This window comes from Salvelinus sp. IW2-2015, unplaced genomic scaffold (genome assembly GCF_002910315.2).
Source record: "Salvelinus sp. IW2-2015 unplaced genomic scaffold, ASM291031v2 Un_scaffold1619, whole genome shotgun sequence".
Lineage (NCBI taxonomy): Eukaryota > Metazoa > Chordata > Actinopteri > Salmoniformes > Salmonidae > Salvelinus > Salvelinus sp. IW2-2015.
The window spans coordinates 30731-51577 of record NW_019943038.1 but is presented as its reverse complement, the minus strand read 5'-3'; the positions used below and the strand labels follow the sequence as shown (position 1 = coordinate 51577).

The 20847-nt window shown below is 41.7% G+C and overlaps 1 protein-coding gene, 1 non-coding gene and 2 pseudogenes across 13 annotated transcripts in view; all 4 read right to left on the bottom strand.

Annotated features, from left to right (window-relative positions):
• Positions 1 to 20847, bottom strand: part of LOC112071454 (piggyBac transposable element-derived protein 4) — a 45356-nt gene that overhangs the window by 16591 nt on the left and 7918 nt on the right. For 2 of the 12 annotated variants that reach the window (XM_070439404.1, XM_070439405.1), the window contains exons 5-8: positions 12585 to 12632; positions 12487 to 12537; positions 11431 to 12237; positions 9213 to 11081 (exon numbers count right to left, since the gene is read on the bottom strand). The exons of 4 other annotated variants lie outside the window; for them this stretch is intronic. In XM_070439404.1, coding sequence (XP_070295505.1) covers positions 9281 to 11081; positions 11431 to 11612 — 1983 coding nt within the window. In that variant the 5' untranslated portion in view covers positions 11613 to 12237; positions 12487 to 12537; positions 12585 to 12632 and the 3' untranslated portion in view covers positions 9213 to 9280. Of the gene's footprint in view, positions 1 to 5651; positions 5796 to 6202; positions 6248 to 6531; positions 6547 to 6745; positions 6780 to 9212; positions 11082 to 11430; positions 12238 to 12486; positions 12538 to 12584; positions 12633 to 15710; positions 15803 to 20847 lie in introns of those variants that run through there. 6 more of the 12 variants (XM_024138922.2, XR_002894100.2, XM_024138923.2 and 3 more) reach the window with 6 other exon arrangements.
• LOC112071466 (small nucleolar RNA SNORD31) lies at positions 5866 to 5939 on the bottom strand (annotated as a pseudogene).
• Positions 6923 to 6997, bottom strand: LOC112071473 (small nucleolar RNA SNORD31; annotated as a pseudogene).
• On the bottom strand, positions 7527 to 7653 carry LOC112071475 (small nucleolar RNA SNORD22). Its single transcript, XR_002894117.1, has one exon. It is a non-coding gene; the product is annotated as a small nucleolar RNA SNORD22 (small nucleolar RNA).

The following is a 20847-nucleotide window of genomic DNA, read 5'->3' as shown; positions in this document are numbered from 1 at the left end:
TGCAAATTGATGTTAAGAGGTGTACCAGATTGTCCAAAAGCTTGACAGGATCTGTTTGCTCTCCCTCAAATGACTTCACTGCAACTGGATTGATTTCAAGAATGTCAGGTAGACATAGTTGGTCTTGTCCATGTACATGGTGTGGAGCACATCCACCATGTAGCAACGCTCACTGCCCTTGGTCAACTCAAAGTGGAGTTTCAGTTCTTCCCACTGGCTCAATATACGAGTTACCGCAGACTCATTCGATAGCCAACGTGTGGCAACACATTTGGTGACCTGCAGGGGTTTCTGGCCACAATTAATGGTGGCATACACTGCTTTGTACGCTTCGCGCCGTTTTGGGGAAATGGAAAACCAGTTGTAGGTTTCCCTGATTAAGTACTCAACACTCCTAGGGATGTTTTCTTGGATGCTGCACAGACAGCCAATTGTAAAGAATGGCACACATCACGGATGAGTACCAAATTGGGCAATGCACATTCTACCTTTAAAATCATGTGCACCCCGTTGTGTACCCAAGTCATCACAGATGCATTATTAGTGCCAATACTGTGAAGATTCTCTTTTTTAAGGTTGCACTTCTCAAGAAACTCAACTACCGCCTTGCTATTGATCTGGCATCGCCACCCTCCCAGACAACCAGCCTGAGAAATGTGGAACACACGGTTCTTTTTAGCACTGAAATACAGAATCACCACACCCAGGTATTTCGAGACACTGACATCAGTGGACTCATCCAAAAGGAGACTGAACTTCTCATCCCCACATCTGATGTTACCCTTTTGAGAAAATAAGGAGCCAGTATTCCCCTAATCATTTCTGTGCACTTGGTGCGGTGCATTTGGAAGTTTGTTGCTGCCACAGAATCTGAAAAGGCAACTTTGCAAGCCATACCTAAATGGTCGCATGCTAGCAGCGAACAATGCTCTGCAGTGGCCATTGCCATAGTAGCTTTTGCAGTTATCCACTTTTTTAACCAACTGTGGTAATGTAGACTGCGTGTGGGGTTGTACGGCTTTGAATTATTTATATGTTTTGCTGTAGCACAATGTTTTTTGATGGCATACATTTTTGCAAGCATATCGTGATTTGCAGTACGCACAGTATGCCCAACAATCATCCCCAATTACTGGCTTCAGCCCCTTTTAAATTCAGGTACAGACTCGCACTCTTTTCTGTACTTCTGGCTGTACAATTTTGATTGAGACATGTTGATTTATGTTGTAAGTTCTGTTCAAGATCTATTCGAACACATAACTACTGCTGCTGCAGTCAGCCAACAATGATTTGCAATTTGCTGAAATTGCTGTGGCCTGCTGCTGACGTCACTCACAATGCCTTTTGCAGCCAGGCACGTGTGTTGTGACAGAGAAAATCGGTTTTGTGTCATTTAGAGGGAAAAATATGTGCGTTTTAGCGTTTGAGTCATTTTTCAAAAGTTGCCACAAGTTCCAAATACATTTTTAAAATTAGCTACATTTGTTTTTAGGTGCTTGTTTGAAAAAAAGTTGCTAAATATAGCAACAAAATTGCTAAGTTGGCATCACTGCCTGAGGGTGTCTAGACCGCAGTCTGTCTCGGTCTGTCTCTCTCTTTCTCTTCTATGGTATAATGGCGTCTACAACAATTAAATGTGCATTCCGCCACCTACTGTGTGGGTGGATAATAAGGATCCCCAAAAATAACATATGGTAAAAATAAATCAAATATCACACAAACTACCAAAAAAGAAATGAACTAAACAAAATCAACCTGCTTTTCTGTAAAAACCTCATTCTAATCGACACAGCCACAGAATCCTCCTGTGAGGGCAGGACATTTCCTGTGACAAAAGTCTTGTAGTACTTCTGCTGTTGAAGTCTTGGAGCCCCAAAACCTCTCGGCTGCAGCAGATATTGGTACAAAGGCTGTGAGGTATTGTAGTTAATCATATCAAAGGTGGTAGCTCCGCTCACCGGTGAAGTGGAGCAGAGCATGCTGGGCAATCTCCAGCTCAGATAAGATCAGCTGGAAGAAACACCCACCATGGTTAGTGTTGGTGTGTAACTGTTAAATTCAGTCACCACCATGGTTAGTGTTGGTGTTATAACTGTATATTAAATTCAGTCACCCACACATGGTTAGTTTTGGTGTATAACTGTATATTAAATTCAGTTACCCCACCATGGTTAGTTTTGGTGTATAACTATATTAAATTCAGTCACACACCACCATGGGTTAGTGTTGGTGTATAACTGTATATTAAATTCAGTCACCCACACACATGGTTAGTTTTGGTGTATAACTGTAATATTAAATTCAGTTACCCCACTAGTGACTAGTTGCTTTGGTGTGGGTAAACTGATTAAAATTTCAGTCACCCCCACATGGTTATGTGGTGGAGTATATACTGTATTATTTGAAATTCAGTCATCCTACCATAGGTTAGTTTGGTTGGTAACTGTAATATTAAATTTCTATGTCAATCCCCACCATAGAGTATAGTTTGTGTTGTTAATCAGATATTAATTTCTAGATCACCTTTAATCCATCTCTTATGGCTCTACGTTGTGGTGTATAAACTGTTATAATTAAATTCAAGTCACCCCACCATGGGTTAGTGTTGGTGTATAACTGTAATATTTATTAATCAGAGCACCCCACCACATTGGATTAGTGTTTGATGTGTAACTGTATAATTAAATATAACAGTCACCCCCCCTATGTTAGTGTTGGTGTAAACTATAATTAAATTCAGGTGCACAACACCAACACCATAATTAGTTTTGATATTGGTGTGATACAACTATATAATTTAAATATCAGTCACCCGAACCAATGGTTATGTATGTTGGTGTGTAACGAGGTTCGTGACTTCATTAACTTTGAAAAGGTTTTAATTTTCTATTCAATTACAGAAGGAATTACCATGTTTTTTCCAGGGAGTTCTAGTGCAAATTATATCTAGGTTGAAAGGAAAGACGTTACCACTGATGGTAGACATCATCATGGTATTATCTATCCATGGGTGTATCTGTTCTGCACTCATCCTACCGTTTCGCCACCTAGAGACATAATCATGGTATTCTAATCCAGTTGGTGTTCTTGCTGCAATCTACCCAGTTCACGCAACTAGAGACATAACAGTATTGTATCTAACTACCAGGCGTTGGTGTCGTTGACTGCACTATCCAGTTCAATCCACTAGAAGAGCATATCAGGGTATTACTTAGTGGCTCACCATGGTTGTCATTCTCCGAGCTTGCACTCCCACCAGTTCCCACTAAGACGACGATAACAAGGTATTACTTTATCGCAAGTGGGTGTTTGCTGCACTAATTCCAGTTCACCAGAGACAATAAGGTTAATCATCTAGTGGGTTGTTTTCTGCTGGCGACTCTGCCCAGTTTATCAACCAACGTAAGAGAACATAACAGGTATTTGCTAAAATCCAGACTGTGTATCTGCTGCAACTGAATGCCAGGTCACGCCATAGAGCATACAAGGTATTCTGTCCAGTGGTGTTCTGCTGCACTATCCAGTTCACCACTAAAGACATACAGGTATTCTATTCCAGTGGTGTTCTGCTGCACTATCCCAGTTCACCACTAGAAACATACAGGTATTCTAATCCAGTGGTGTTCTGCTGCACTATCCCAGTTCACCACTAGAGACATAACAGGTATTTCTATCCAGTGGGTGTTCTGCTGAATCAGTTCATCGATATCTACCGTCCAAGTTTCTTGCTGAGTTCCACTTAGAGACATAAGGGTATTCTATCCAGTGGGTGTGTTCGCTGCACTATCCCAGTTCACCACTAGAGACATACAGGTATTCCTATCCAGTGGTGTTCTGCTGCACTATCCCAGTTCACCACTAGAGACATACAGGTATTCTATCGCAGTGGTGCTTCTGCTGCGATCCTATCCAGTTCACCACTAGACGACATACAGGTATTCTATCCAGTGGTGTTCTGTGGCACTATCCCAGTTCACCACTAGAGACATACAGGTATTCTATCCGTGTGTTCTGCTGACACTATCCCAATTCACCACTAAGAATCATACAGGTATTCTATCCAGTGGTGTTCTGCTGCACTATCCCAGTTCACCACTAGAGACATACAGGTATCTATGCCAGTGGTGTTCTGGTGCACTATCCAGTTCACCATAGAACATACAGGTATTCTATCCTACTAACTAGAAGAGGATAGATGTAGAAAAAGGGTGCGCTGTTTATTTTTATTTAACAAGGCAAGTCAGTGAAGAACAAATGACGGCTACCAAAAGGCGAATGGCGTCCTGCGGGACGGAGCCTGGGATTCAAAATAAATACAGTACATAAAGAGAGACCTAAGAGAACATAGCAAGGCAGCAACACAACACATCACAAGAGAGACAACACTACTATAAAGAGAGACCTAAGAGAACATAGCAAGGAGCAACACCCAACACATCATAGTAGCAACAATTACATGTTAGCCACGCACAAAAACATGGTACAAACATTGTGGCCACAGACGACAGCACAAAAGGCAGAGAGGTGGAGACAATACATCACCCAAAAATGGCACAATGAGGTTTGAGACGGATGGGAAGCGGACTATCATAATCTGCGTGGAAAATGTGTTGCATTCAATTAACTAGGTAGACCAGACCCAGCTGCTATAGAGAGCAGTTAAGTAAATGGCATCTTAGTTTGGGCCACCAACTCACGCCACGGTTCGTTGGACAAATCCTATGGGAATTTTTTTTGACATCAACACTGAAAACAAGATCTGTGGTAAATTCAGGCGTAAACCTTTTTCTGAGATCAGCTAACGGTCACACAATTGAAGCATTTGTACTGAAATTAAAAGCCCCTGCTATAATGGTCACGTTAACGGATCTCAGAAAATGTAGAATCTCCTAAAAGCCAATTTATGCTTGCAGGAAAATATGATCGGTGCCATATGACTGGTGTGACGCAGACCAGTACTAAACGGCACACAATATGAACTGTACAGGACGGCTTTTCTCCTGTTATTCACCAAAATTTTAATATAAATGCAGTCCCGGATTAGGCTCAATCTGTGTCCGGGAAACTAGCCTCAAGCGCAAACGCTCATACCTTATAGTGAGCCCAAATTCTCTACCACTGTGCTTCACGGCCAACAGATGGGGTTAAAAAACCCGATTGTGTCCACCGTAGGTATGGTTGAAAGAACCAGAGGTTACTCATTTGGGGGGATTTCGGGACTACAAGCTGGCACATTAATGTCCATGATACCACCCGTTAAATATACTGGAATTTACTTTGAATTAACGCTTTATTTAGCCACCATCTTTAGCGGTTTTGATATCAGTGTAAACCAAGTCTGTTCCATATATTTGCTATAAAATTGTCCCACCGTATCGTGAAAGTACACTCCATGACGAAACATGCATCTCACAATAAATTCCTCCCAAAAACACAACGGCTTAAAATAATTCAGTCAACTTTCTATAGCCAGTGAACAATGTCAATCCCCGTAACGTGTGCATGTTTATAACCACCTAGAATAACTACATAATGATATGAAGGAAATGTCACATTGTTCAGTATTGATTTCAGACCACATGGTTCATTCAAAATGGCCAAATTCACCAAGTCTGATTTACTACCACCAAGAACGAAAAATACAACGAGCATTAATTTGTAGATTTATTTATACATCAAAACAGTCACTGGGTTGAATTGACTTGGCCTGGTTTTCCCCAGTTCCAACGAGACGTCCCACTTCCTTGCTGACCAAACAGGAGTGCAAGAGGGCTTCCCGGTGTACAACAGGAGAGCTAGAGGGAAAATAGGGTGAGAATTAAACCCTGGTGATACTGTTGGGACTAATACACAAGGTATGAGATGACTTGATCAGAGAGTAACCAATCAGTCAGCGTTACATCAGACTGGGGCGGTAATGATGACTCATCACGTCAGAGTATGTAGTTTATAACAAATTGCATGGGTCAGTGTGATGAACGAGGCGGCAGGTAGCCTAGTGGTTAGAGAGTTGGGCCAGTAACCGAAAGGTTTGCTAGATCAAATCCTCGACCTGACAAGGTAAAAATCTGTCGATCTGCACCTGAACAAGGCAGTTAAACCCACTGTTCCTAGGCTGTCATTGTAAATAAGTTCTTAACTGACTTGCCTAGTTAAAAAGTTACATAAAATACCAAAAATAAAGAGGAACATGCAACATTACATTAAGAACATCTTCCTTATACTTCGCTTCAGCAGCCAACGAGATCTAAAGAGACAGAACAGTTTTAAAACCAAATAATCCCAATCTTATTTTACTAGACTACATTCAGAGCATTCTGAAACCAGATCAGGAGTGTCTAGTTCAGTCATTGCAGCCATCCGGCCAGTGGTCCAGGGTCTGGGATCAAGCCCCCACCCAGTCACCTTCCCTCCAGGCAGGCAGCCCACCTTACTCCTGCCCCAGGCAATGAGAGCAGGCTTGTCAGTGTCTGCCCAACCCACAGGAGGACCGATGGGAAACCTGCGTTGATGCCAGCCACAGAGCACCGGACAGAAGCCAACCAACTGTCAAGACAGAAGTTCATCACATACAGCATTCCAGAATGTTCCATGTGGTGGGTGTGAGCTGTAGTTAACCGTTCATGGGAATTGTAGTTCCCTCAGATATGTTAATGAGTAGGTAGAAGGTAAATGGAGTTTGTAGCAAGTGCAAGAGGTGAAAGGTCAGTGAGTGAAGAGGCTGTAAAAACACAATCATACACACCTTCCTGAAGACTGAAGACCCACCAGGACATCAACTGGGGGAGGAGAGTTGAGGGATAATTAAGTGGTATTGTAAGAACTAGTGGTCAGACGTTAGATCAGTCTACAGCACAGCATTATCTAATCCTGGGGACCCACCACTCCTCTGGGTCCCCAGGACCAGAACTCACTGCTATAGTGTAGATCAGTTCACTAACCAATCAGTCAGCTTAACATCAGACTGGGGCGGTAACAGGAAATCATCACTTCTACATTATAAAGGACAGAAGTAAAGTCGATCATACACACCCTGTGGTTCAGTAACAGGCATCTTCTAGTGACCAGTCTGGTACCACCATCAGGACCTGAAGGAGAAGAATCCAAATAAACATGCTGAACAGCACTACATTAAAGACTGCTTTATTGTCTGATAGATCAGAGGGGTAACCAATCAGCTGGGGAGGTAACACGACTATCTAACAGACAACTGATCCTAGACCAGCACTACCACCCTGAGAGACTAAATATGGGAAAGTGCTGACAAGGGACCTGTACTAAATCAGGACACGAGTTATTTGGAAGTCAGTATTCTAACCTCAATCCTGCTTAAACTGTATTGACGGTACTGCATGAAAATATATAAATTAACTGACTACATCCTGAGTGGCCCATCCACCCCAGTGACTTGTGCTGCTACTAGCATTTCATGAATGATTCTGCATCTACTTCTTGATATTAAATCAAATGTCAGCCATTTTGGATCGACAATCCAAAGCCAAAGTATATTGTGTGTGAGTCTCTGGTCCCATCAGACAGTTGGTAACCCCAACCAGCTGTCCCCTTGTTGCCCTGGCAACGCCAGTGGGTCCACCTTCGCAGGTTCTGTCGTCGACGCAGGGCGTAAGACACGTGCGGGTGTCATCACTAGGAGCCAGAGTCACCACGACTACCAAACATCAACAGTTCACTCGTTTGCAGTCATTTAACACGACTGGTTATAGCTTGTGGCTAAGGAAGAGGCTCTGGTTAAGATACAATGACTAGAGATTCATTTCCCATGACAATTACCGAACGTACTCATTAACCAAAACTCACCAGTGTAGTTGGCATCACGACTCCTTGTTCAGCCACATACAGAGGAAACCTAAGACAAAAGCTTCAAGATAATGTCTTGGTGGGGACCAGATACCAGGCAGGCACATGGAGGGGGTTAGACATAACATATGTAGCCTTTATGACAGGTTACGTAGCCCTCTGCTGAAGTCAGCTATTCCTTTCCTCAACAGGAGTTCAGACGAACCAGATTCCAAAGAGAATATTCATCATGTTCAGCAGAAGGACGGGATCCCTCAAACATGTTGCGTTCAGCTAAACTGTACAAATAAAAAAGTGGATGGAAATTTTAGTTACATTACCCAATAAAATAAATTCTTTTAAAAAAGGAAATTCAAACTTCACATTGAACTACCCCTTTTAAGGACCAAATTAAAGACTGGTGTTAAAATAATCCATTTAGACTGATGATCCATACCTGCATAGCAAGACCTGATAGACCTGAAGGATATGCTATTCTTGATACTATTTGAATGGAACCATATAAGTCTGGAGGGGTGAGAATAATGCAGGAGAATAGACCACCAAAGTAAAAGATAAAAAAAATAATTGTTCTATATTTTTGTTGTCCACAACAGCCGCGTAACAATGTGTGTGCAAAGTTACACTCAAGAATGAGAGAGCTACAAATATTGGTATGAATTCCCAGGTGTCCCTCACGAGTTTCCCAAATGTACCCAAGTGGATAAATTGGTTCCATTTGAAAGTACATATACCTATAGAGACATACTAAAATGCCTTTAATAATAAAGTTTACACACTCCCAGGAATGTCGATTACGTACATGGATCATAAGCATCCCGACATAAAAAGTTACTAACAGGAGACGCGACAGAACGCTGAACCAATTGCCTCCCAAAACACGAGTGAACTATTAAAGATAAACGGCCAAGTTAGCAGCCAACACTGATCTAATGTCAGAAGTGTAACACACCACAAAACTGAGTGAAAAAAACTACTACTTACAATAGTAAGTTAGTATTCAGAACACCCACAGTCCTCTACACCAGATTGGACTGCTGATGCCAGGCCCATTAGCGTCTCTCTCTGTTGGTAAAGCGAGGGTAACACCTCTACACCAGATTGAGCTGCTGATGCCAAGGGCCCATAAGCAGCTCTCTCTGCTGTAAAGCAGAGGTAACACCTCTACACCAGATGAGCGTGCTGATTGCCAAGTCCATAGCAGTCTCGTCTCTGTTGTAAAGCAGAGGGTAACACCTCTACACCCAGATTGAGCTTGCTGATTGCCAAGTCCCATAGCAGCTCTCTTCTGTTGTAAAGCAGAGGGTAAACCTCTACCACCAGATTGAGCTGCTGATGCCAAGTCCCATAGCAGTCTCTGCTCTGTTGTTAAGCAAGGTAACCACCTCTACACCAGATTGAGCTTGCTGATGGCCAAGTCCCACAGCAGTCTCTCTCTGTTGTAAAGCAGAGGGTAACACCTCTACACCAGATTGAGCTGCTGATGCCAAGGTCCATAGCAGTCTCTCTCTGTTGTAAAGCAGAGGGTAACTGCACAAGTACTGCAGGCGATTGGAGATTTCTTGTGGCACAGAGTACAACGACGCCTTCCTACTGAGCCCTTTTGGCCCTGAGGCACATTCAGGTCTGCAGTGATGTATTTTGGCAGGTGAACATCACTGGAGGCAGGAGTAGAGAGGACAGAGGTAGAGCGGACAGAGGTAGAGCGGACAGAAGGTGCTGCAGTGGACTTTGTGCCGCAGTCAGCAAGCTCCTGGATGAGCAGCTCTCTGAAGGCTAGCTGTGTCATGGGMGTCTMTCCACAGATCTTAGCCTTCTCCTTCTGGAGGATGAATGCATTCACCACAGCAATGTCGATGAAGTGATAGAASAATGTCTTGTACCATTTCWTTGTCTTGTGGAGAACATTGTAGTAGCCTATCAGAGCGTCTGACAGGTCCACACCTCCCATGCTCTTYTTGTAATCCTTCACAGCAGCTGGAACGGGGACATCTTTCTTGGTCCATGTCCCATTAGCGTCCTTCGCACGCCTGCGGATGTGATCGCCACTGTACYATTTGTGGATACTGGAGCACATGACCACCTCTCTGGCATCCATCCACTTRACAAAGAGCAGGTCATCTTTACGAATCCATCGTATGGTACCCCTTTCAGCCCTCTTAGGCATGTCGTTTACTTTTGTTTTGGGAAAACCCACTCCGTTGGGACGAATGGTTCCACAAGACCATACATTCAGCTTCCTCAGGTCTYTAAARAGGGTAGYGCTTGTGTAAAAGTTYTCCACAAACAYTTTGTAGCCCGTCCCCAGCAGTGGAAYATCCAATAATTTCATWACGGAATCATAACCAAGTCCCATACCGGTGGCTGAGATGGACTTSCCCTCATAAACAAAGAAATTCCAAGTGTAGGCACATGCAGAATCTGCCAAAACAAACAGCTTGTAACCCCATCTTGTTGGCTTGTTAGGCATATATTGRTTGATGCCAATTCTGGCCTTTGAGGCTACCATCCMCTCATCGATGGACAGGTTCTGGGAAGGCTGAAAATMGGTCTTGCAGGCCTCAACAATGCTGGAGTAGAGAGGTTTGATTTTGKAGAGCCTATCAAAGCTTGCTGTGCCCTTCTTCTTGTCATTGTTYTCGTCAGCTTGTGGGTCACTYATATGAAGCGCCCGCGAGARYGTCAGAAACCTCMTACKAGACATGARAGTTGRAGGGAAAGGCAGTTGGTAGAGTCTTGAGCTTCTCCAGTAGTCCTTCAGGGTTTTCAACTTCACAAGCCCCATATAAATGACCAGTGAGATGTAACAGTACAGGTCTTGGATGGAAATGGGCTTCCATGCCTCTTTCTTGCCTGCTTGCTTCTTAGCCCCATACTTGTTGGTGTTCGACACAAGCAAATCAAGAACTGACGAGGAGAAAAACATCTGGAAAAGATTAAGGGGGCTGTACTTTCCAGTCATGTCCAGCTGAGGTCCTGGCTGCCTTTTAGGTCGAAATGTTGGTCGAAGTGGCTCCACATCATCCTCTAGCACAGTGCGCCAACGGTCCTCTCCCTCGGTGGTAGTTGCCGCTGGTACACTGGCCCTCCTCCGCTTCTGGTCTGGACTCATAACACCTCTAGATGGCCAGGTGGGTGTGGAGCCAGAGACAGCAGCAGGGGTCAGACTGGAGGAGCCAGTTCCTATGTTTGAATGAGTGTGGGATGGACTTGAATGTGGTTTCTTTGGAGATGGCTCCCAGATGTCATCGGAGTCTCTACCTCTATTGAGGATAAAATATAAATTAAATGTTTAGAACTCAAGTTTCCTATTACTTATTTTATTTAACCTTTATTTTAGCAAGGAGTGAGCACTGCATCAATACATCAAATACACAACACTCATCTATATTATATAGAGTATGGGGAACACAATCACTATGATGAAATATGTGGACCAATAAGCAGTAAGACACTCAAAAACAACAGCATGTCATATCCAACAGAAAATACACTTGGGCTATGCTAATACATTGTATGCCTCAGGTCTATATATATATATATATCTCAAATGAATATGCAACCATTTAAACATCTGCATTAGCATGAGAAGCAAAAACCTATTTTACTTACTGATCTAAAAGTGGATCTTCTCCTTCCAAAAATATTTCTTCCTCACTGGAATCAAAACTGTATTCACTCATGGAGTCCTCATCCATCAGTTCTGTGTCACTCTCCCAGTCCATTTCTGCAATGTTCTCATCCAAATGTGTAAACTTGGACTTCGATGTAGCTTTTCCACTAGTAGTAGCCATGTTTTCTTTTTTTAGTTTTGAGAAAAGTTTGTAGAAGAGAACGAACCACTGCGTATCATTAACRACCGTGAGTCCTGTTTGCTTTCACCAGAGAATGAACACTGTTGCCCACAGCTCTAGCATGARGGTTGTTTGTAGTACAAAAGGCGTRCACATGCTGCTGGAAYGCCCAGCTCATTGGCTATCTAGCTTGATCGCTTTCAAAATGATAGGTGGTCCTTGGACCAAGACTCTGTCAATCAAGTGAGCACCGCTGGTCTCATTGGTGCCTAACGACGGCTTACCTTCATTAGGCTAATTGACGTGTTGTGTAGCCAATATGTCAGAGGTGAATGTATCAAACAAGTTGCATTGATAAGTGTTCTGTTGTTGTGCACTATTCCCAAACAATAGCATGGTATTTTGTCCCGCTGTAATAGCTACTGTAAATTAGACACTGCGGTTAGATTAACGAACATTTAAGCTTGTTGACGATATAAGACATGTCGATGTCCCGGAAAGTTGGCTGTTGTTCAGAATGCCTTTCTAGTCACATACTGAGCAGCAGCGTTCCAGATTTCAGGACACTGATCCTGTAGAGGTTTAAAAGCAGCCCAGAACAGCCATCTTGTTTCAGGACAGTCAACTGTAAAACAAAAAAAAGAGGACATTTAACTCGACTCCTCAGCAGGGTGTCAGGTCATTTAGCATCAACAGGAATTCAGACAAACGAGATTATAAAAAGGTTTATCATGTGGTTGCAGAGAACGATTGTTATTCTGGGAAAGACCTCCCTTTCTAGTGCACTACTTCTGACTAGGGCCCTTAAAGCTCGGGTCAAATGTAGTGTACTACAGAGGGCGCCATTTGGAACAGTTTCAGAACCACAACTTACCAGTATGTTGGAGTCCAACGCTGCAATTCCACTGACCACAGCACTCAAACCCTGGAGAATACAAGGCAAACATTTTATTAGCGTGCTGATTGAGAAACCTGGATTTTCACAAAGCGCATCAGTGTCGTGGTCTGGAATCAGGTATTCTATAGAAGGAATCACAAAATAATGTTAGTATTAGTTTGGCTTCTGTGAGAGGATAGAAGGTTCTTAAATAGAGCCCATCAGATCAAACAGTAGCTTCACAAAATAATTATAATAATCTGACATATCCTTGTCTTTGAGGATCATCATTTACAGACAGTCACTTACGAGTCATTTACCACATCCTGAACGTCCACCCCAAAGTGCACTTCCCCACTAAAGCTAGCACAATGACTGGAAGTCTTACAGGTATGTTCTAGCATGCTAGCTGATAACCATATACTTCACAGCTGCGCTAATGCTAGTTAATTTTCACTTATGAAACTACCTTTATCTTCTCTCATAATGGACACAGAAATTGTATCCACTGATTTGGGAAGTAGATTAAGGCCTCTGCCAAAATCCTTAAGTATCCCTTTAAGGTGAAGGGCTGAGAAGCGGGACAACCAGGAGGAAAATTACAGAGTTCCATTTGTGAACAGACAACGCGCAGGCATATAGAAACCGATATTGGTAGCGTCGTAAATGGAACCGTATTTCCAATACCGTGTAACGTACGCTAACCCCATTCTGTACAAATGTGCATAACCGCAACATTCAAAAGAGGCTGCAAAGAAAACTAATTTGACTGTGTTGACATCAAAATCTGGGGTGTGAAATACATTTCTATTCAAGCGTTGATTGACATGGTAATGGCTCTATAGTATTGGAGAAAAGTTGAAAAAAACGGACCCCTCCGACGCTGTATGTTACATCGTGTCATGGCGTAACGTACAGCACGCATAAAGCAACTAATTCTGTCTTACAGCCTCTCTCCACCAGGTGTAGCATTTCCCTCACCGTTTGAAAACAAGAAAGGGACAGGATAAGGGGGGATACCTCGTCATTTTTTGCATCATCACTGCAAGCTATCATGACTCAAAAGCCGCTGAACACTTCTGAAGATCACTTTGGCACCGCCCTAAAAACCTGATTCAAATTTGGCAAATCTTCAAATAGGCATGTAATGGCACATTATATATACTCTTTATAGGGTTTAATTACATTTTAAAGGCGATAAGTTGGACAGGTCGAGTGAAAAAAGAAGTTTCCCCACATGACATCATCGCTTCAGATGCGCGAGTGTTGCTAAAATAAATGTTGGAATCCATGTTATTCAATTATTGCACCGACATTGCTAGCGCACGTCAACGAGCGTCTGCGTTGCCAAGGGCTCAAATAGAAGTCATTCCTATTTCTGACGCAGACGCGCTGCAAGTCCTGCCTCTCCCATCTCCTCATTGGTTTATAGAAGCAGGGACACACGTGCCATCTCCTCATTGGTTAAACCCACGTGGGTGATTGAAAGACGAGCTGTGTTGCTGGTTGTCATGGTAATATTATGGAAGTGTAGATGCCAATCACCATATAACTTCAAAGATGAAAAAGCCTGGAAGAAGGAGAGATGACTAGAAACGAGTCGGTTGACCGTTTTATGTGTGGATTAATTGCCGGAGTAGAGGACCTTGTGCATTTCAGGTAAAATAACAACTCAATGTTTATATCGCAGGAAAAATTAGCTAGCAACAGCAAGCTAGCTAAATTGCCCTTCATGTTTAATGCTTTTCGACCTGTCCCCAAATTAATGTAATTGGTTCAGTTTGTTTTGATATTTTAACCTGCGTGTCGTGATTGGGTTTGGTGTGGGGGGGACATATTATATTTATGCACGATGGTGCATGTGCGCAGCCGGTTTGGGTTCCGTGTCCCGCAATAGGTTTAGAATCCCCACCCGTATTACGTTTTTTGGGCGCTAAAATAAGGTCAGTTGTACGGACCCGCGCGACGTACAAAAGTGAGTTGGTTTACGTTACAACTTTTGACCAGAGCAATGTTCATTTTAGTTAACTAGGCAAGTCAGTTAGGAACAAACTCGTATTTACTATGATGGCCTACCAAAAAGACTCCTGGGGAAGGGGAGCTGGGATTTGTTTTATTTTAATATTTTGGACAAATCACGAAAGACGCCACACCAAGTGATGCCAATTTAGCAATTTTGTTGCTAGATTTAGCAACTTTTCAGACTACCCTGGCAACTTAATTTTTTTCAAATCAGCAACTAGCAACAAATTTAGCTACGTTTAAACATTTATTTTGAACTTTTAGCAACTTTTGAAAAGTGACTCGAACGCTAAAATGCACACTTTCCTTCTAAATGACACAAACGATTTTCTCTGTCACACACTGTCACAACACACGTGTCTGGCTGCAAAAGTGCATTGTGAGTGACGTCACCAGCAGGCGCTCAGCTCGTGCACAGGCAGCAGCAATTTCAGCAAATTGCAAATCATTGTTGGCTGACTGCAGCATCATCATTAGTACGGGTTCGACGAGACAAACCCAATTAATATAGTTGGTCACGAATGTTTGATCTTCAACAGAACTTATAACATCAATCAACATGTCTCAATTAAAATTGTACAGAAAAGAGTGGGAGTCTGTACCTGAACAAATGTCAAATCAATTTGAGTAACGTTATTGTATATTCTGCGTCACATCAACCTGCCTCTAGCAACTTACCCTGAAAATTAGTTGGCAACACCGGCCACACCATAACATAAAGTTAGACCTAAAACAGAGCACGGTACCAACATGGCAGCAGCACAAAACATGGTACCAACATTATTGGGCAGACAACGTGCAGGCATATAGAACCCGATACCGGTAGAGTCGGAAATGGAACCTTATTTCCAATACCGTTTGACGTTACTACTTTTGACCAGATCAACGTTAATAAGTAGTACACTATTGAGAATAGGGTGCCATTAGCGCAGCAACGACAGTCGAATCAGGGGCCAAATGCTACTCAGAATCTGGTAAGTTTCTTCTTCAAAGGCTGATTCGGTAAGAGAGTGATGGTGCAGTCACTCCTAACTGGAAAGCTATTCTGATAGCTAACACCAACATGGCACGTGGTAAGCTAGGTGATAACAAAAACCACCAAACTAGCCAGTTGGCAAACTAACGTTTGTATCGTTTTACTGCAGCAGAGTGAGTCGTTGTACCATGCATGGCAGACATTTCAGTAATATGCAACTTACCTGATATGCATATTCTCTACCGAGTCATCGGCATCTTGAAAGGAGTAAAATAAAGTTTACACACAGAGGAGAAACCACAACAACCCGCTCACTGGAATGAAAATCCTTGAATGACCAGATGTCGCTGTCCCTCCTCCTCCTCCTACTTCTTCTATGGTATAATGGCGTTCGCAACAATTAAATGTGCATTCCGCCACCTACTGTGCGGGTGGATAATAAGGATCCCAAAAAAGGAAAACATTTGGGTAAAAATAAATAAAATATCATACAAACTACCAAAAAAGAAATTAACTAAATAAAATCAACCTGCTTTTCTGTAAAAACCTCCTTCTAATCAGGTCCAACACAGCCTCAGAATCCTCCTGTGAGGGCAGGACATTTCCTGGTGACAAAAGTCCTTGTAGTCCTGCTCGGCAAAATCTTCTCTGGCTTTTATTATTATTATTTTTTAGCTATTTCACCTTTATTTAACCAGGTAGGCCAGTTGAGAACAAGTTCTCATTTACAACTGCGACCTGGCCAAGATAAAGCCAAGCAGTGTGACACAGACAACAACACAGAGTTACACATGGAATAAACAAACGTACAGTCAATAACACAATAGGGGAAAAAAGGAAGTCTATATACAGTGTGTGCAAATGGCATAAGGAGGTAAGGCAATAAATAGGCCATAGTAGCAAAGTAATTACAAATTCGCAGATTAACACTGGAGTGATAGATGGGCAGATGATGGTGTGTAAAGTCGTGATACTGGTGTGCAAAAGAGTTGCAGAAGATATAATGATATCCAGCCTCTTAGTCTTCTTGGACACTTGTCCTGTACAATTAATCACTGTGGCTATAAATACCACAAAATCCACCTTCACAATGAGTTTATCCAGATCAACCGATTTGATAGTTTGTGTGTATGCATTGAAATGTAGGCTATGCGTGCCTTTTTAAAAATGTATGTAGTTCTGTCCTTGAGCTGTTCTTGTCTATTGATGTTCTGTATTATGTCATTCTGTATTATGTTAAATGTTTCATGTGGACCCCAGGAAGAGTAGCTGCTGCTTTTGCAACAGCTAATGGGGATCCTAATAAAACACCAAATACTTTATTAAATTCAGTCACTCCACCATGGTTAGTGTTGGTGTGTAACTGTATATTAAATTCAGTCACCCCACCATGGTCAGTGTTGGTGTATAACTGGATATTAAATTCAGTCACCCCACCATGGTTAGTGTTGGTATGTAACTGTATATGAAATTCAGTCACCCCACCATGGTTAGTGTTGGTGTAAACATATTAAATTCAGTCACCCCACCATGGTTAGTGTTGGTGTGTAACTGTTAAATTCAGTCACCCACCCTGGTAGTGTTGGTGTATAACTGTATATTAAATTCAGTCACCCCACCATGGTTAGTGTTGGTGTAACTGTATATTAAATTCAGTCACCCCACCATGGTTAGTGTTGGTGTATAACTATATTTAAATTCAGTCACCCACCATGGTTATGTTGGTGTATAACTGTATATTAAATTCAGTCACCCCACCTGGTTAGTGTTGGTGTATAACTGTATATTAAATTCAGTACCCCACCATGGTTAGTGTTGGGGTATAACTATATTAAATTCAGTCACCCCACCTGGTTAGTGTTGGTGGTATAACTGTATATTAAATTCAGTACCCCACCATGGTTAGTGTTGGTGTATAACTATATTAAATTCAGTCACCCCACCATGGTAGTGTTGGTGTATAACTATATTAAATTCAGTCACCCCACCATGGTTAGTTGTGTGTATAACTATATTAAATTCAGTCACCCCACCATGGTTAGTGTTGGTGTATAACTATATTAAATTCAGTCACCCCACCATGGTTATGTTGGTGTATAACTATATTAAATTCAGTCACCCCACCATGGTAGTGTTGGTGTATAACTATATTTAAATTCAGTCACCCCACCATGGTTAGTGTTGGTGTATAACTATATTAAATTCAGTCACCCCACCATGTTGAGTTGTTAAACTGTATATTAAATTCAGTTACCCCACCATGGTTAGTGTTGGTGTATAACTATATTAAATTCAGTCACCCCACCATGGTTAGGTGTGGTGTATAACTGTATATTAATTCAGTCACCCCACACTAGTGTTGTGTGTTGTGTATAACTGTATATTAAATTCAGTCACCCCACCATGGTTAGTGTTGGTGTATAACTATATTAAATTCAGTCACCCACCATGGTTAGTGTTGGTGTATAACTGTATATTAAATTCAGTCACCCCACATGTGTAGTGTTGTGTGTATAACTATATAAATTCATCACCCCACCATTGAGTGTGGTGTATAACTATATTAAATTCAGTCACCCCACCATGGTTATGTTGTGTATAACTATATTAAATTCAGTCACCCCACCATGGTTAGTGTTGTGTATAACTATATTAAATTCAGTCACCCCACCATGTGAGTGTTGGTGTATAACTGTATATTAAATTCAGTCACCCACCATGTTAGTGTGGTGTATAACTGTATATTAAATTCAGTCACCCCACCATGGTTAGTGTTGGTGTATAACTGTATATTAAATTCAGTCACCCCACCCTGTTAGTGTTGGTGTATAACTTTATATTAAATTCAGTCACCCCACCATGGTTGTGTTGGTGTATAACTGTATATTAAATTCAGTCACCCCACCATGGTTAGTTTTGGTGTATAACTGTATATTAAATTCAGTCACCCACCATGGTTAGTGTTGGTGTATAACTGTATATTAAATTCAGTCACCCCACCATGGTTTGTGTTGGTGTATAACGTATATTAAATTCAGTCCCCCACCATGGTAGTTTTTGGGTATAACTGTATATTAAATCAGTCACCCCACCATGTTTGTGTTGGTGTATAACTGTATATTAAATTCAGTCACCCCACCATGGTTAGTTTTGGGTGTAACTGTATATTAATTCAGTCACCCACCATGGTTAGTGTTGTGTGTAACTGTATATAAATTCAGTCACCCCACCATGGTTAATGTTGTGTGTAACTATATTAAATTCAGTCACCCACCATGGTTAGTGTTGTGTGTAAACTGTATATTAAATTCAGTCACCCCACCATGGTTAGTGTTGTGTATAACTATATTAAATTCAGTCACCCACCATGGGTAGTGTTGGTGTATAACTATATTAAATTCAGTCACCCCACCTGGTTATGTTGGTGATAACTGTATATTAAATTCAGTACCCCACCATGGTTAGTGTTGGTGTATAACTATATTAAATTCAGTCACCCCACCCTGGTTAGTGTTGTGTATAACTGTATATTAAATTCAGTTACCCCACCATGGTTAGTGTTGGTGTATAACTATATTAAATTCAGTCACCCACCATGTTAGTGTTGGTGTATAACTATATTAAATCAGTCACCCCACCATGGTTTAGTGTTTGGTGTATAACTATATTAAATTCAGTCACCCCACCATGGTTAGTGTTGGTGTATAACTATATTAAATTCAGTCACCCCACCATGGTTAGTGTTGGTGTATAACTATATTAAATTCAGTCACCCCACCATGGTTAGTGTTGGTGTATAACTATATTAAATTCAGTCACCCCACCATGGTTAGTGTTGGTGTATAACTGTATATTAAATTCAGGCACCCCACCATGGTGTGTTGTGTATAACTAGTATATTAAATTCAGTCACCCCACCATGGTTAGTTTTGGTGTATAACTGTATATTAAATTCAGTCACCCCACCATGGTTTGTGTTGGTGTATAACTGTATATTAAATTCAGTCACATGGTTAGTTTTGGTGTATAACTATATTAAATTCAGTCACCCCACCATGGTTAGTGTTGGTGTGTAACGGTTTGACTTCATGTCTTGAAAAGGTTTTAATTTCATCACTACAGAATAATACCATAACATACAGTTTTCCAGGGAGTTCTAGAAACCAGTTGAAGGAAAACTCCATCCAAAAACCATCTTTTAGTATTTGTTTCATTAGTCCATTGTAACATAGTCCCAAAATGTTTTGCTTCTCAATAATCAAGTTCTCAAAATATGTTACTTTCAAAATACAGAAATCCCCATATGATGCATTTTGCAAATACCAAAAGACTTAGAAGTGTGTTCTGCTGCACTATCCCAGTTCACCACTAGAGACATACAGGTATTCTATCCAGTGGTGTTCTGCTGCACTATCCCAGTTCACCACTAGAGACATACAGGTATTGTATCCTACTAACTAGAAGAGGATAGATGTAGAAAAAGGGTGCGCTGATTTATTTAACCTTTAACTAGGCAAAATAACAAATTCTTATTTACAATGACCGCTACCAATTGGCGAAAGGCGTCCTGCGGGGACGGAGCCTGGGATTCAAAATAAATACAGTACATATAGAGAGACCTAAGAGAACATAGCAAGGCAGCAACACATCATAGTAGCAACAATACATGGTAGCAGCACAAAACATGGTACAAACATTAGTGGCCACAGACGACAGCACAAAAGGCAAGGTGGAGACAAAACATCACACAAATGGCAAAATGAGGTTTGAGACGGATGGGAAGCGGGACTATCATTCGCTGGAAAATGTGTTGCATTCAATTAACTAGGTAGACCAGACCCAGCTGCTATAGAAAGCAGTTAGTAATGGCATCTTGTTGGGCACCAACTCCGCCACGGTTCGTTGGACAAATCCTCTGGGAAAATGTTTTAACACTGAAAACAAGATCTGTGGTAAATTCAGGCGTAAACCTTTTTCTGAGATCAGCTAACGGTCATACAATTGAAGCATTTGTACTGAAATTAAAAGCCCCTGCTATAATGGTCACGTTAACGGATCTCAAAATGTAGAATCTCCTAAAAGCCAATTTATGCTCGACAGGAAAATATGATCGGTGCCATATGACTGGTGTGACGCAGACCAGTACTAAACGGCACACAATATGAACTGTACAGGACGGCTTTTTTCTCCGATTATTCACCAAAATTCTAATATAAAGTCCCGGGTAAGGCTCAATCTGTGTCCGGGAAACTAGCCTCAAGCGCAAAAGCTCATACCTTGTAGTGAGCCCAAATTCTCTACCACTGTGCTTCACGGCCAACAGATGGGGTTAATGGCGCTACATGGTCAAAAACCCTACT